Source organism: Pezoporus wallicus, unplaced genomic scaffold, assembly GCF_028554395.1.
Source record: "Pezoporus wallicus isolate ANWC-B61680 ecotype Strahan unplaced genomic scaffold, APGP_CSIRO_Pwel_v1 contig_8723, whole genome shotgun sequence".
Lineage (NCBI taxonomy): Eukaryota > Metazoa > Chordata > Aves > Psittaciformes > Psittacidae > Pezoporus > Pezoporus wallicus.
Genome location: NW_026635404.1, coordinates 1 through 15,625, shown reverse-complemented (window position 1 = coordinate 15,625; position 15,625 = coordinate 1). Strand labels below are relative to the sequence as shown.

The following is a 15,625-nucleotide window of genomic DNA, read 5'->3' as shown; positions in this document are numbered from 1 at the left end:
TGGAAAAAACAGAGACATACAGTGGCAACAATAACCAGCACACCGAAATCTTTCCAAACCCACAAATCTCAGTGGGTGAGGTACCGGAGAAATGCATTCTGCACTGCCACCTGCAGATCACCATTGGAAACACCAGAGAAAGGAGAATTATGCTTCAGAAGGTAGATCCCCTAAAAGGGTAAGTCATCTACAGGGAAACTTGAACAAAAGTTCAAGCCAGCTCTGAAAAGTCTGAACATTCCCAACCCCTTTGTCCAGACCTGAGCTCCAGAAGCTGTCCCAGATGACACCAGACTAAACAATATGTGTCCAAACATGAAACTTGATGGAGATCCCTGAAGTGCTTGACCTAGAAGGCTGGCTGAGAGCATGAGCATGTACTTATATACATTTACATTACTTACATTTCAAATTGTTCAGAACTGCTCTATTTCCTTCAAATCTTGTGTTTTTTTAATTTTTCTTGTATTTTCTTTTGATAGCTTTGACATCACTGAGCACACTGACATTATGGTTTCTACATAAAGATATTTTTGGTATTTGCTATAATTCCCATGTTTACACTCAGACTATAAAATTACTTTTTAGAAAGTAATGTGATCACAATACAAGAACCAGAAACTGTTGAATCAGAAACACAGTGTCTACAGAAGAACATCTAGTTCAAGTCAAACACACTGTCGGCTCAAGGTCTGGCTCCTCAGTCCGTGTGATTATTTATTTGATGTTCTCTTCCCACACATCCCCAGCAGTGGTGCGCAACAGTATGTAGGTGCTGTTCCTACTACAAATTCCAAAATGCAAGCATCCTGATACTACAAGGACTGCTTAATTCAGCTCCACGGTATATCAAGTAAGTGTAGAAACCAGTACCCATGAAGTTTATTCTCTATAAATGGGCTTGGAAGTTAGTGCCCCTTTTTGTGATCCCATATGTATACTCCTTTATGATACTTACCAGCTTTGAGGCCTGTATTCCCAGCCAGAAGCTAGAGCAGAGTACAGGCACATGCTTCACAAGCTCTCTATCAGCCTTTATTTTATATATTCTGCACATAGAATATAATTCTGTATCTTATTTATTCATGATAAGGGCCCATATCTCTACACTGCATCATGGTGTTGGAGTCATCAGTATCTGATTCTGTGCAGAGTAATCACTTGTTACTAGCAGCTACATAAAAACATGTTTATACTGCACAAAACAGCAGCAGAACAAAACCAAATCAGTCATAGCCATGTTATCATTACAAAAATTGCTGTTACAGCTAACCAAAGAAAAAGAAAGATCCTGGGAAGCAAGGAAACTCTACCTGACTCAGCAGGCTTGGACTGCCCGCTCTGAATACCTGCCCAGAACACCATGAGGGCAGGAGACAGCCAAGAAGGTCCTGAGTTCCCAGACACCTTCCCCTTGGCACTGACACTTGGCACCAGGAGGCTGCAAGAGGGGCAGGTCTGAAGAGCAAAGGTAGATCACAAGTGTATGCATGCTTTTCCTCAGCCACCTCCTTGTCAAATCAATTGGAACAATTTCAAATCTTTAAAAGAAGAACAAAAAAAAGCCCAAATTGGGCTTTCCATACTTGTAAAAGAAGAACAAAGAAGCCCAAATCAGGAATACTGAACTCCACAGAACTTTGGATTTATTGCCTGATTTTCTACTTCAGCTGCTTTAGGGCACCTGCCATAACGGGCAGTGCAGAGCACTGGCTGTGCTCTGCTGGGTGTTTCCCTAGCGTCCTCACAGGTATCGTCAACCTGGTAATTACTATTCAATCTATCTTTGCTGTGAAAAAAGGGGGTTTTGTCACACGGAACAGTTCTATCACATGCAGGAATTTCCCTGATTCAACTGTGTGTGTGTGTATGTACATGTTTGTGCACGTAAACGTGTGTGTGTGTTGAATATCTCCCTTTCCTTGCATGCACTAGGATTCCAGCAAGGAGGCACAGCATGAGGTCAGTGTCTAATGAGATCAGTTAAAGCTCATCTGTTTAAAACTTGGCTTGTCAAATCCAGAGAAAATAAAGAGGTTGTACACTTCAGAAAGCAGGCAGCCATCCAGGAGAGGAAGCAAGATGACTCTCTTGCAAACAAGATGCCCAATGTCTTTATTGAGAAAATCAAAAGAAAATGGAACAGATGAGAGCTTAAGAAACGCATTCTGGAATCTCAGTAAAGCAGGAGGCTGCTGGCGCTGGAGCACGGGCAGGCAATGCACGGGCTTCAGCATAAGAGATTGGCACGTCCCAGAGCCCCGCCGAGCCCCCGGCCCAGCCCTGCCCAGCCATAGCCCCCCAGCCCCAGGGAGCCCCCAGAAGCGATGGGCACGCTGGCAGCGCTGAGAGAGCTGCCCACGGCAGCCGAGGCGCTGGATCCCACGGCTGTGCTCTGCGGGAAGGAGCTGAGGATCGGGCCCGGCAGCGTCACCAGCACTGGCGAGGGCTGGATGGCAACGCTGGAGTCGGCGCAGCGCAGGACGCACGGCTCGTTGCAGCTGTTGGCAAGCGGGGTTGGGCCGCAGGCAGCGGGCAGGCACGGGCTGTAGCACGCCATGGCTGCTGGAGGGAGGAGAGCCTGCGGGACCCAGACAGGGAGCAGAGGCCATGAGCTGCCGGGCCCTGGCAGGCGCCAGCTCCGCGCCTCTGGCAACGGGCACTGCCTGGCCAGGGCCAGGGCCAGGGAAAAGCCCTCCCTCTTCCCGCACCATCCCAGCTCCCAGCACCCGGGAGCACAGGGCATTTTCCAGCCTCCAGCCCTGCTCAGAAGGACCCCGCACAGGAGCCGAGCAGTCCCCCTCCAGCTGCTCCGGTGGGGAGGGCCCCAGAGAGAGTCCTCATTAAGCCCCTTCCCAGAATGGGAATACGGATGCTGGGGTTTTCAGGTGCGTTGAGCACAGCCTTGACGCTGTGGCCTTAGGCAGGGAAAGATTTTCTCTTGCGGATCAGGAGGATTCCTCTCCTTGGAAGCGGCTCTGCACTTCCTGGCCATCAGCCCTGGTACCAGCACCCATCTGTTCACGCAGCCAAACGCCCTGCCCTGGAGCGCCCTGGTCTTGCCAGGTGGGGCTCCTCTCACCCTGCTCTCAGGAGGGGACGTGGCTGAGCACAACGCAACAGGCTCCTGAAGACAGCAGCCACTACGGAGGAAGGCGTGAATGCTGGGCCTAGCTCTCCTGAGGGAGCTCCTCATCCTGCCATTAGTGCAAAAGCAGCATCGCTGAACTGGGGATGCTGGAGGAAGTGCCCAGTCATCGGATAGACGGTGCTGGCCGTAGGACCTGAGCCTCGGAAGGAGCCACGGCTGGCAAAGAGACCAACCCGTGTCCTGATCCACATCCCAGCCCATTCACCAAGAACCAGGGAGGCCCTCACCCCAAAAACCTGTTCTGCCGACCAGGGAGACAAGAGGCAAAGTGAACTGAGACTTACCAACTTCCCGGAGCAGAGGAAGGCGCGAGGAGAGGATGGAGGAGCTGGCAGTTGGGCCACTTTTATACTGCGGCCCAGAGCCCCAGGGGAGCTGAAAAATGACCCAAACACGAAGCATGTTGAGAAACGGCAATTTTGGCTTCTCAGAGCTCGGCTGGAAGATGAAAGACATGCCTCCTCTGCCTGAAATGCTTGGTCCCTTTTCATCCTGGACAAACCACTCCTGTCACTGTGTTGATAGCAATTGTGGTTCTCCCACAGACCAGCGCTCCTTTGAGGTCCCATTCCAGGTGCTGGTGAAGCCTGGGGGCAGATTGAGGCCATGACTGGGTGTTGTGCATGTCCTGCCCTTCCTGGGCAACATGGCCACTGCTTACTTAGCACTCTGCCTGTGGAGCAAGCCTGAAGGGCACTCAGAAGGGTCTCCCTATGGTGGGCTCTGGCTGGCCCTGAGCAAGACCAGTGCCTGCAGGCTATGGAGATGCTCAGAGCCCAGCCAAGCCCCTGCAGGACGGCTGCTCTGCTGAGGGGCCTGGGAATGCCGGGGTGGTTGGGAGGTGATGGTCAAACAAAGCCCCCCTGAGCTCGGGAGGGAAACCCTCTCCCGAGGAGAAGCAGCGGCTCAGCACGTCCTGGAGAGAGATGAAGGAGCTGTTGACTCATGCCTGAGTGTGAGCCATCCCCAAGTGGACCTGTTGGCTTCGGCACGCTCTTCCCAGAGAAAACAACGCTCCTCTTGCATCAGTGGAGGGTGGCTTGTTCAGGTCACTTGACCCGGAGGGTCCGGCTTGTTTTGCCCAGCTCAGGGACAGATGGGCACCTTCAGGGCCCTTTAATTGCAAGGGGGCAGCAGCAGCCACCAGAAAGTGCTGAGCCACTCGGAGAGACCTCAGCTCCACCTCGGGGTGAATCACCCATGCCCTGGCCCCAGGGGCTCTGGGGCAAACGGCTTCAGATGTGCAGAGGTGCAGCTTCACATCCGTGTTCGTTCCTGCAGGCATGCAGCTTTTGGCACAGTGTTGTCAGGACTGTCAGCGTCTTGCCCAAGCACTTGGGGACTCCTTGCAACCGTGTCGTGCTCCTGGGTGAAACAGCAGCCACAGGAGGACAGCACAGACGTGCCCTGACGCTCCCACTCCGAGACGGTTCCGCAGCGCAGACCAAGGGGAGGCAGGCAGCGAGCACCGTGCCTGGGCTGCTCTCCTCCTTGGCCTGCCCCTGCCCCGCTGCTGGATGCAGAAGGCTGGGAGCCATTCCTGTGCCACGAGGAGCCCGGCCTCGGCTGTGCCTGAGCAGAGCTGGCGCAGCTGGAGAGGGCACACGCATCCACTGCCTCAGCAGCCGTGCGGGAACGCCCGAGGGCAGGAAGCGGACACCACAGGCCCGCACTTGCTCCCCGGGAAGCCTTCTGCTTTGAACTGCAGGCACCAGAGGACACGTCCTTCCCAGGCTGGGCAAGGACGCCCAAGGTGGAAAGCACCCTCAGCCAAATGCCCAGGGGTTTGCTCCTCTGCCCCTTTGAGCTGGCACCCTTGGGGCTGACGACTCACTTTGGGAATGAGAATTTTGGGACTGAGAAATGACACATTGCCCTGCAGCAAGACCTTTCCCCCTTCAACCTTTTTGTCCCTGCTTTGAGGCCACCTCTAGGACTGCCTCCAGTGCCCCCCTCTGTCACACAACGGTGCTTCTCTCCATCCCACAAAGGGTCCTTCTTTGGCCTTCACCTTCCAGCCACCCCTGGGGATCTGAGTTCCCTTCTTTCTGTGTCCCTCCTCCAGAAAGGCATCCGGCCGGGGCTTGGCTGCTTACTGAGCCCTTCCGTGGCCCTGCGGGACCTGTGCTCCTCAGCGTCAGCCCTTCCACAGGTGACCCAGGTGAGTGCCGTTCATCAGCAGCGCTCTGCAGCTCAAGGCCAGGCTGAGAGGGGCCCTCCCGCTGCCCAGCAAGGCTGTGCACGACCCTCACACAGGGCCTGGAGCTGCTGAAACCCTTTCTGGGAGCTGGCGGGGAGCTCCACGGCCGTTGCTTTGGGGAGCAGCATCGGATGCATCACCGCTGTGCTCTCACCCAATGGGGAAATGCAAATCAGACCTTTCAGATGAAAGAGACCATTCTCCATCTCATGGCTGTGCTTTGCAAACCCCAAATTGCTGTTTGTTAACGTGCTTCACACAGACACGCGTGTTCCGCGTGTCCCGAGGCGCTGGCTCACCGTATAAAAGGCCGTGCTACTCCAGGCCCTTCCATCCCCAGCTCTTCCCTTGCTCTCCGCGGTGAACTCGGTACGTCTGAACTCCCTTCTTCTCTTCCTGTGGGTAGAGGGGGACTGCTCGGCTCCTGTGCGGGGTCCTTCTGAGCAGGGCTGGAGGCTGGAAAATGCCCTGTGCTCCCGGGTGCTGGGAGCTGGGATGGTGCGGGAAGAGGGAGGGCTTTTCCCTGGCCCTGGCCCTGGCCAGGCAGTGCCCGTTGCCAGAGGCGCGGAGCTGGCGCCTGCCAGGGCCCGGCAGCTCATGGCCTCTGCTCCCTGTCTGGGTCCCGCAGGCTCTCCTCCCTCCAGCAGCCATGGCGTGCTACAGCCCGTGCCTGCCCGCTGCCTGCGGCCCAACCCCGCTTGCCAACAGCTGCAACGAGCCGTGCGTCCTGCGCTGCGCCGACTCCAGCGTTGCCATCCAGCCCTCGCCAGTGCTGGTGACGCTGCCGGGCCCGATCCTCAGCTCCTTCCCGCAGAGCACAGCCGTGGGATCCAGCGCCTCGGCTGCCGTGGGCAGCTCTCTCAGCGCTGCCAGCGTGCCCATCGCTTCTGGGGGCTCCCTGGGGCTGGGGGGCTATGGCTGGGCAGGGCTGGGCCGGGGGCTCGGCGGGGCTCTGGGACGTGCCAATCTCTTATGCTGAAGCCCGTGCATTGCCTGCCCGTGCTCCAGCGCCAGCAGCCTCCACGAAAGCCCTGGAGACAGCCCCGGGCGCGTGCCTGTGCTCTGCAGAGGAGCCGAGCTCCGGACGCTCCGCCTGCAGGAACCGGCCTGCGCTGCCCTTCTCTCTCTGCCCAGGAAACCTCTGCCTTCCTTCTCTTGCTCGGCTTTCCCCTCAGTTCCCACCTCTTACCCGACCTTTCCTCGGCCTCCAAAATGCATTGCTGAAGTTCTCCTCTGTTCCATTTCCCCTTCATTATCCCAATAAAGACGTCGGGCATCACAACTTCAAGAGTCATCTTTCTTTCCTCCTTCCCTCTTCAACAGTCCCAGCCAGCAGAGTATCCAGAAGCGTTCCTCCCTGGTAAAACTACGGCTTTCTCCATAGTTTCTGGGTTTGACAGAGCCTCCTCTTTTGCCCTCGACATCCCATGGCAAGGGAGATTGCCTTTCCACAAGTGCAACGAGCCGGATGGCTGGGTGCTGCATGGCTGTAGCAAGAACTGTTGTTGCCTGGCAAAGGTAGAGTGCAGCACTCAGAGATCTGGATGGTTGGGAACTCCCCGACTGTACCCGGAGCACTTCTGGGCTGAGCAGGCATTTCCTTAGTCTGAGACTCAGGAGCCAGGCGCACCCAGGCTCCATCAGGAGTTTAGAAAGCAACAGGGGTCTGTTCTGAATGTTGTCACTTAAAGGGAGGGTCCCCTTACCCTTGTCACCTTCAGTCTCCATACAAATCATTTTAGCTTGGCTCTACCTTGATTTTCCTTCAAGCATTCCATTAGACACAAATTGTTGACCAAGTCTGAGACTAAGACAAAATCCAGCCACATCCAGGCTCTGTCAGGAGTTCAGAAAGCAGGGGGCATCCGTTCTGAGCCCCATGGCTCAGCAGCAGGGTCTCCCTTGTATCTTTATGCCTTCAGGCACTATCCCAATCCCCTTTAGCTCTTCCCTCTCTACACTTCTCCTATGTAATAAGTAGTAGAGTGAGCCTTGCCATCAAATTCTGTTCAATCATGCCTTATTTATAAACTGCTCTTGCTAACAGCTTTGATGGTCATTTTTTGAGTGACCCTAAAGCAGTCATTTTCCACCACACTCTCCCACATCAGCAGAATGAAATGCCAGGAGCATCAGCGTCAGCATCATCAGTTGCAGCAACCTGCTCTAGTCGAAGGTCTCCCTGGCCATGGCAGGGGCTTTGAACTCGATGATCTTAAGGTCCTTTCCAACCCAAACCATTCTATGATTCTACCACACTTCACTCTGAATGTACTCAATTGTCAAAAAGCAGCAGAGAAGCAATGACAACTACACATACAAGCAGTGGCAGCTACAACGTGCTTCAAACAGCCAAGAATTACACTTCTGTTCAGCTTTCCCACATTTTCTTTCTCCTAGAAGAACTCACACTTTGGGTGCTTTAATGCTTGGACATTGTTAGGCAAAGGAAGGGGGGAGAAGAAAGCCCACCTAAATCACCTAAAGCGCATTCGAGGTTTAAGAGATGCTGATCTTGGCTAAAGCTCAGGCTTTGACAAGCAGATCTCAGCCGTGCCAGGAAACCCTCACTCCAGTCTGGAAGCTGGGCAGAATCCCCCTGACACAAGGGCTCCCAAGTGTTACAGACGGGCATTAACAACCAAAGCACACGGGAAAATGCAAATGCCCCCAGGAATCATCTCCAGAGCAGGGCCTGGGGAAGAGCAGGACACTTTGGGGACAGGCATATCTTAAATGCAACCCCTCTGGCTCTCTTCCCACAGAGATCAACAAGGTCCCACTGGGAACGCTTTGTACCAGGGAACAGCCACACGGAGTTTGGAGGGGGGCAGCAGCACGGCTGCTCCTGCTGCTGATGCTCGGCCCCACCCCTGCCCGCGCCGGCTTCCCCTCCCTGTGCAGAGAGGAACGAGCCTGCAGCGCCGACAGACAGAGCAGGGGCACCGCTCGGCAGCTCAAACCGCCGCCACTGGCCGCCGCGCCCGGCAAGACACGGCCCGGCGGGGGGCACTCGGGTACCACCGCCACCAGCGGCAAGATGAACCAAGTGGCCAATGCCCTGCCCCGGCGCAGGGCAGCACGGCATTAACACACATCCCTGTCCAGAAACACGGCTGAAACAATGAACCAACAGCTCTGTGAATTAAAGCTGCTCCTGCCCAACACCACCATCACACCTCTGCTACTTGACGTGAGATCCTGAAGGCAGTGCACGAAATAGACACATTTTGTCTGAAAACAGTTTATTAAATCTGTACATACCTCCTCAGTACTCTTCCCAGCAACATAATTTTAACCTGCTCCTCCATCACCTCTCCACAGGTCTATCAACTGAACAGAAGGCAAGGCCCCTTTGCCTGCTTTGGTATCCATTCAATCTGAAAGACTCTGCAGCCAAAAGGCAAGTTTAATCATTTTATTTAACATCTCTTTCTGTCCACCTACTGCAGGTGAAGGCAAACATTGGGTCTGATCATTGTTAGTGCCAGGAAAAAATCATCCCAAAAACTGATCCGAAACGAGAGACTAGCAGATACCAAAGCTGTCAGAGCACCAGCTCCTCACAACTCCAGGATTTAGGTCTAAACTGAAAGCTTTTTACCAGTTGAAGCTCAGAGATGCTCTTCTCTGCATGAAGAGAGCTTTTATTGTTACTGGACAGAGTTAGTGGTGTTGAGGAATAGCAGGGAGTTTGCACAGTGGCAGTTGCACTGACATCCCAGGGCATCAGGAGGTTCTGTTACAAGTTCAGTCTTTGTCCCATTAAATCCAGACAGCACTGCCCAAAGCCCAAGTCAATATAAAACTAAAATTAAGCAAATCATAAAAAGCTCCTTGGAAATGCACAGGCAGGAAAAACTGGACACTTGGGATTGTCGATTTCTTCAAGAATGTCTTTAAAAACCAGAAGGACCTCCCTGAGGAACCAAGGACCTTGGTCAACTGAGTTCTGCTCTCAGATACTGGCTTCATCATTCCAGGTCAAATCTGCAGTTTCTAGCACTACACGTAGTTTTTCACATCAAGTCTCCATTGCATAACATTTGTAAAGTGCTTTGAGAGAGCGCCATGAAAACTCTAAGGTAGAGGAAGGGCGAAATATCTCTTAGCAGCACCTATCTGCTTACTACGACAACATTCCTTTTTTTCCCCCTCCGAGCAGCATCACTATATCCTCCTTTGCCTTCACACTAAGAGTCTGGGGCCAGCGATGGAGAAGGCACACAGCAAAAGTTGTTGCTGCAGGGCAGTGAAAGGTTGCACTGGAAAACATGAGGATGTTTTCTGGAAGGATGAAGGAAGCAGAGCTCCAGGGGAGGATGAGCATTTCCCTCCCAGCTACATCAGGAAAGGAGTGCCCATGCAGACTGATGTGCACAAAGCTATGCAGGAGGCTTTAGGGAGCATAAATATTTGCCAAACAAGGAGAGAGCTGGTGCTAATCTTAAAAATAAAACCAAAATCAAGACATTGATGCTTTTTTGGGGGGAGGACAGAACTGCTCTTTAGAAGCCATGGCCTGAGGGATCTTGACTACCTAGTAGTAAAATCCTGCCACCTTTCCAGTTGACAGCAACTTGTCTCCAGTTAGCAGCTTCACAAAAGCAACCCTTGTGTGAATAGATAAAGCTTTCCCAGATTTCTAAAAGGTTAATCTTACCATTAGAATTGCACTTTAAAAACAGGCATCGATCCCTATGCACTCTCCCCAAACACCTCCTCGACTTAGAAAAGTGGAAAGAAAGGCTACAGTTCTTCACTGTCCTACAGCTACCAGGGTTTGAGAGCTTTGATTTAGGTGCCTGAAGGAAGGACACAGTGTTCAGCTGAGGAAAAAAAACAGCAGGTTTCACAGCTTGGCTTGCATTGGCTTCAGGTGTTTGTGGAAAGACTCGTGAACCTGTAAGAGGAGACAGTGGTTACAAGCAGATCAGGCCTCATCTTTAAACCATTTGAGCTCCTCTCATCTTGCAGTGGGGTTTTATACCAAGGACATCCGAATCAGAGGCACAATGGAGATGAGAGATCAGCCAGCTAACTCCTGTATTTGAGTGTCTGTGTGACACAAAGCACGTCATATAAAGACCCTCCCCAAGAAAAGAGCCTCCCCAGTACCTTGTAAGAAAAGAATGCAAGGTATCTCGCATCCATACAGACCATGTGGCATTTGAATTAAAATACAAATGGGAGAGGTCTCCTAGTGTGCTAATGAAGCTCCTAAGCCCCACTGACTTCAGGAACTTAATAAAATGGAGCATGTTCTGCTGGGAGTCAACTACAGCTGCAGTCTCTGGCAGCCCATCACAGGCTGGCTCACCATTCTTCTCATGCTGAGGATAAGCTCACAGGAGGGGATTTCCTCTGAACATGACCAATCAGCCTGATACCAAGGCAAACAAAAGAGCTCAGGCTGAGAAACAAAACTCAGTAAAGCAAGCTAAGGCACATGAAAAACAACAGGTGCTTGGTGACAGCCAGCAGGGCTTCACTAAGGGGAAATCCTGCCTGACCAATTTGGTGGCCTTCTATGATGGGGCTACAGAACTGATGGACAGGGGTAGAGCAGTTGATGGCATCTACCTGGACTTATGCAAAGCGTTCGACACTGTCCCACACGGCATCCTTGTCTCTAAATTGGAGAGACATCAATTTGATGGATGGACCACTCGGTGGATAAAGAACTGGCTGGATGGCCACACGCAAAGAGTTGTGGTCAATGGCTCAATGTCCGGCTGGAGACCAGTAACGAGTGGTGTCCCTCGGGGATCGCTTTTGGAACCGGTCTTGTTTAACATCTTTGTCGCGGACATGGACAGTGGGATTGAGTGCACCCTCAGCAAGTTTGCTGATGACACCAAGCTGTGTGGTTCGGTTGATACCCTGGAGGGAAGGAATGCCATCCAGAGGGACCTCAACACGCTTGTGAGGTGGGCTGATGCCAACCTCATGGAGTTTAACCATGACAAGTGCAAGGTCCTACCCCTGGGTCGGAGCAATCCCAGCACAGCTACAGGTTGGGCAGAGAAGAGATTCAGAGCAGCCCTGCAGAGAAGGACTTGGGGGTGTTGGTTGATGAGAAAATGAACATGAGGTTATTAAACTTCAGTGTGCGCTCGCAGCCCAGAAAGCAACCGTATCCTGCGCTGCATCAAAAGGAGCGTGACCAGCAGGTTGAAGGAGGTGATCCTGCCCCTTTACTCTGCTCTTGTGAGACCTCACCTGGAGCATTGTGTGCAGTTCCGATGTACTCAACATAAAAAGGACATGGAACTGTTGAAACAAGTTCAGAGAAGGGCCACGAGGATGATCGGGGGACTGGAGCACCTCCCATATGAAGACGGGCTGAGAAAGTTGGGGCTGCTCAGCCTGGAGAAGAGAAGGCTGTGTGGAGACCTAATAGCAGCCTTCTTGTATCTGAAGGGGGCCTATAGGGATGCTGGGGAGGGACTCTTCATTAGGGTCTGTAGTGACAGGACAAGGGGTAATGGGTTAAAACTTAAATAGGGGAAATTTAGGTTGGATATAAGAAGGAAATTCTTTCCTGTGAGGGTGGTGAGGCACTGGAATGGGTTGCCCAGGGAAGTTGTGAATAATCCATCCCTGGCAGTGTTCAAGGCCAGGGAGAACTGAGTCAGACAATGGGACTCATTTCCAGAACAACCTCATACATTTGGGCCAAAGAGCACGGCATTGAGCGGGTATTTCACATCCCCTACCGTGCACCAGCCTCTGGGAGAATCAACCAGTATAATGGGCTGTTAAAACCGACACTAAAAGCAATGAGTGGTGGGACTTTCAAACGTGGGGATGCACATTTACCAAAAGCCACTGGCTTGGCCAACACGAGGGGATCTGCCAGCAGGGCTGGCCCAGCACAAGCAGAACAAAGTCTTATCTGTTGCAAACGCTGAGCTGACCAACGAGGATGGGATTCGAACACACACGTGTGCAGAGCACAATGGATTAGCAGTCCATCGCCTTCACCACTCGGCCACCTCATCACTGTCCTCCTCCTGCTGCTGCTACTGATAATGATGATGCTGCTGCTCCTGGCTTTTTATTCTCTTTGATGTGGGAGAGTGTGGTGGAAAATGACTGCTTTAGGGTCACTCAAAAAATGACCATCAAGGATATTAGCAAGAGCAGATTAGAAATAAGGCATGATTGAACAGAATTTGATGGCAAGGCTCACTCTGCTACTTATTATGTAGGTGAAGGATAGATAGGAAAATGGAGGTGAAACTGAGCTAAAGGGGATTGGTATTGTGCCTGAAGGCGTAAAGATACGAGGGAGACCCTGCTGCTGAGTCATGAGGTTCAGAACAGATGCCCCCTGCTTTCTAAACTCCTGACAGAGACTGGATGTGGCTGGATCTTGTCTTAGTCTCAGACTTGGTCAACAATTTGTGTCTAATGGAATGCTTAAAGGAAAATCAAGGTAGAACCAAGCTAAAATGATTTGTATGGAGACTGAAGGTGACAAGGGTAAGGGGACCCTCCCCTTAAGTGGCAAGATTCAAAACAGACCTCTGTTGCTTTCTAAACTCCGGATGGAGCCTGGGTGCGCCTGGCTCCTATCTGAGTCTCAGACTCAGCCAACGGTGCGTGCAGTGGAACGTAACTTTGAGAGTTTCTGAACTCTGAGGGGTGCCCCACTCAGAGGGAGTGACCTGCTTGCAGCTCACTGCAGTCCAGGAGAGCCCAAAGTGTCTCTCTCCTGGGACAGTTACTTACAGGCTCATAAGATGATTGGCCTTAGCCATCAGTTCCATCGTGACCTCAGTGGTGTGTGTGTTCCACAACAGTTCTATTCCAGCTTGTCAGGAAATGCCTGCTCAGCCCAGAAGTGCTCCGGGTACAGTCGGGGAGTTCCCAACCATCGAGATCTCTGAGTGCTGCACTCTACCTTTGCCAGGCAACAAGAGTTCTTGCTACAGCCATGCAGCACCCAGCCATCCAGCTCGTTGCACTTGTGGAAAGGCAATCTCCCTTGCCATGGGATGTCGAGGGCAAAAGAGGAGGCTCTGTCAAGCCCAGAAACTATGGAGAAAACCATAGTTTTACCAGGGAGGAACGCTCACAGACACTCTGCTGGTTGGGATTGGAGAAGAGGGAAGGAGGAAAGAAAGATGACTCTTGAGGAGCTGATGCCCAACGTCTTTATTGAGATAATCAAGGGGAAATGGAACAGAGGAGAACTTCAGCAATGCATTTTGGAGGCCGAGGAAAGGTCGGGTAAGAGGTGGGAACTGAGGGGAAAGCCGAGCAAGAGAAGGAAGGCAGAGGTTTCCTGGGCAGAGAGAGAAGGGCAGCGCAGGCCGGTTCCTGCAGGCGGAGCGTCCGGAGCTCGGCTCCTCTGCAGAGCACAGGCACGCGCTCGGGGCTGTCTCCAGGGCTTTCGTGGAGGCTGCTGGCGCTGGAGCACGGGCAGGCAATGCACGGGCTTCAGCATAAGAGATTGGCACGTCCCAGAGCCCCGCCGAGCCCCCGGCCCAGCCCTGCCCAGCCATAGCCCCCCAGCCCCAGGGAGCCCCCAGAAGCGATGGGCACGCTGGCAGCGCTGAGAGAGCTGCCCACGGCAGCCGAGGCGCTGGATCCCACGGCTGTGCTCTGCGGGAAGGAGCTGAGGATCGGGCCCGGCAGCGTCACCAGCACTGGCGAGGGCTGGATGGCAACGCTGGAGTCGGCGCAGCGCAGGACGCACGGCTCGTTGCAGCTTGACCTGCTTGCTTAGCACGTAATCCAGTTGCGTTTTCAACACCTCTTAGGATGGAGCCTCCACTGCCTCTCTGGGCAACCTGGTCCACTCTTCGACCTGCCTCACGCTAAGATTTGCCTTGAATTTCATGTGTTTGATTTGTGCCCTTTACCTCTTGCACTGCCGGTTGGTACTGCCGGGAAGAGTCTGGCTCCTTCTTCACCCTCTCCCATCAGTTATGAGAAGAGTCCAGCCCCCACAGCACTCACAGCCTCCCCTCATACTTGAGACAAGCACAGCACTTAACCAGTTGCGTGATAAAGCAGGGATGTGCAGAGGAGACCCGTGTGGAGGCAGGAGAAGGCAGCAGTGAAAGGCAGTGAAAGGATGCACTGGAAAACATGAGGATGTTTTCTGGAAGGATGAAGAAAGCAGAGCTCCAGGGGAGGATGGGAATTTACTTTCCAGAAGGATGAGCATTTCCTTCCCAGCTACATCAGGAAAGGAGTGCCCATGCAGACTGATGTGCACAAAGCTATGCAGGAGGCTTTAGGGAGCATAAATATTTGCCAAACAAGGAGAGAGCTGGTGCTAATCTTAAAAATAAAAACCAAAATCAAGACATTGATGCTTTTTGGGGGGAGGACAGAACTGCTCTTTAGAAGCCATGGCCTGAGGGCTCTTGACTACCTAGTAGTAAAATCCTGCCACCTTTCCAGTTGACAGCAACTTGTCTCCAGTTAGCAGCTTCACAAAAGCAACCCTTGTGTGAATAGATAAAGCTTTCCCAGATTTCTAAAAGGTTAATCTTACCATTAGAATTGCACTTTAAAAACAGGCATCGATCCCTATGCACTCTCCCCAAACACCTCCTCGACTTAGAAAAGTGGAAAGAAAGGCTACAGTTCTTCACTGTCCTACAGCTACCAGGGTTTGAGAGCTTTGATTTAGGTGCCTGAAGGAAGGACACAGTGTTCAGCTGAGGAAAAAACCCAGCAGGTTTCACAGCTTGGCTTGCATTGGCTTCAGGTGTTTGTGGAAAGACTCGTGAACCTGTAAGAGGAGACAGTGGTTACAAGCAGATCAGGCCTCATCTTTAAACCATTTGAGCTCCTCTCATCTTGCAGTGGGGTTTTATACCAAGGACATCCGAATCAGAGGCACAATGGAGATGAGAGATCAGCCAGCTAACTCCTGTATTTGAGTGTCTGTGTGACACAAAGCACGTCATATAAAGACCCTCCCCAAGAAAAGAGCCTCCCCAGTACCTTGTAAGAAAAGAATGCAAGGTATCTCGCATCCATACAGACCATGTGGCTTTTGAATTAAAATACAAATGGGAGAGATCTCCTAGGGGGGCTAAGGAAGCTCCTAAGCCCCACTGACTTCAGGAACTCAATAAAATGGAGCAAGTTCTGCTGGGATTCAACTACAGCTGCAGTCTCTGGCAGCCCATCACAGGCTGGCTCACCATTCTTCTCATGCTGAGGATAAGCTCAGAGGAGGGAATTTCCACTGAACATGACCAATCAGCCTGATACCAAGGCAAACAAAAGAGCTCAGGCTGAGAAAC

General features: G+C 52.5%; 2 protein-coding genes, 2 long non-coding RNA genes and 1 other non-coding gene across 5 annotated transcripts; 2 read left to right on the top strand and 3 right to left on the bottom strand.

The window, feature by feature from the left end:
• Positions 1-2,194: 2,194 nt before the first annotated feature.
• LOC130606553 (beta-keratin-related protein) lies at positions 2,195-2,563 on the bottom strand. Its single transcript, XM_057423024.1, has one exon. It carries the CDS (start codon positions 2,558-2,560, stop codon positions 2,231-2,233), a length of 330 nt encoding a protein of 109 aa, XP_057279007.1. The 5' UTR covers positions 2,561-2,563; the 3' UTR covers positions 2,195-2,230.
• Positions 2,564-6,000: 3,437 nt separating this feature from the next.
• LOC130606547 (beta-keratin-related protein) lies at positions 6,001-6,368 on the top strand. Its single transcript, XM_057423013.1, has one exon. It carries the CDS (start codon positions 6,001-6,003, stop codon positions 6,328-6,330), a length of 330 nt encoding a protein of 109 aa, XP_057278996.1. The 3' UTR covers positions 6,331-6,368.
• A 2,387-nt stretch (positions 6,369-8,755) lies between these two features.
• On the bottom strand, positions 8,756-14,580 carry LOC130606577 (uncharacterized). The gene is made up of 2 exons (XR_008974016.1): positions 14,514-14,580; positions 8,756-9,685 (listed from the first exon to the last, which is right to left on the bottom strand). It is a non-coding gene; the product is annotated as an uncharacterized LOC130606577 (long non-coding RNA).
• On the top strand, positions 9,526-14,634 carry LOC130606580 (uncharacterized). Its single transcript, XR_008974017.1, has 2 exons — positions 9,526-9,610; positions 14,439-14,634. It is a non-coding gene; the product is annotated as an uncharacterized LOC130606580 (long non-coding RNA).
• On the bottom strand, positions 12,272-12,355 carry TRNAS-GCU (transfer RNA serine (anticodon GCU)). Its single transcript has one exon. It is a non-coding gene; the product is annotated as a tRNA-Ser (tRNA).
• Positions 14,635-15,625: the final 991 nt, after the last annotated feature.

What these genes read in the sequence shown, in the direction of transcription:
- LOC130606553 (XM_057423024.1), bottom strand. Translation starts at nt 2,560, where the DNA reads ATGGCGTGCTACAGCCCGTGCCTGCCCGCTGCCTGCGGCCCAACCCCG.
- LOC130606547 (XM_057423013.1), top strand. Translation starts at nt 6,001, where the DNA reads ATGGCGTGCTACAGCCCGTGCCTGCCCGCTGCCTGCGGCCCAACCCCG.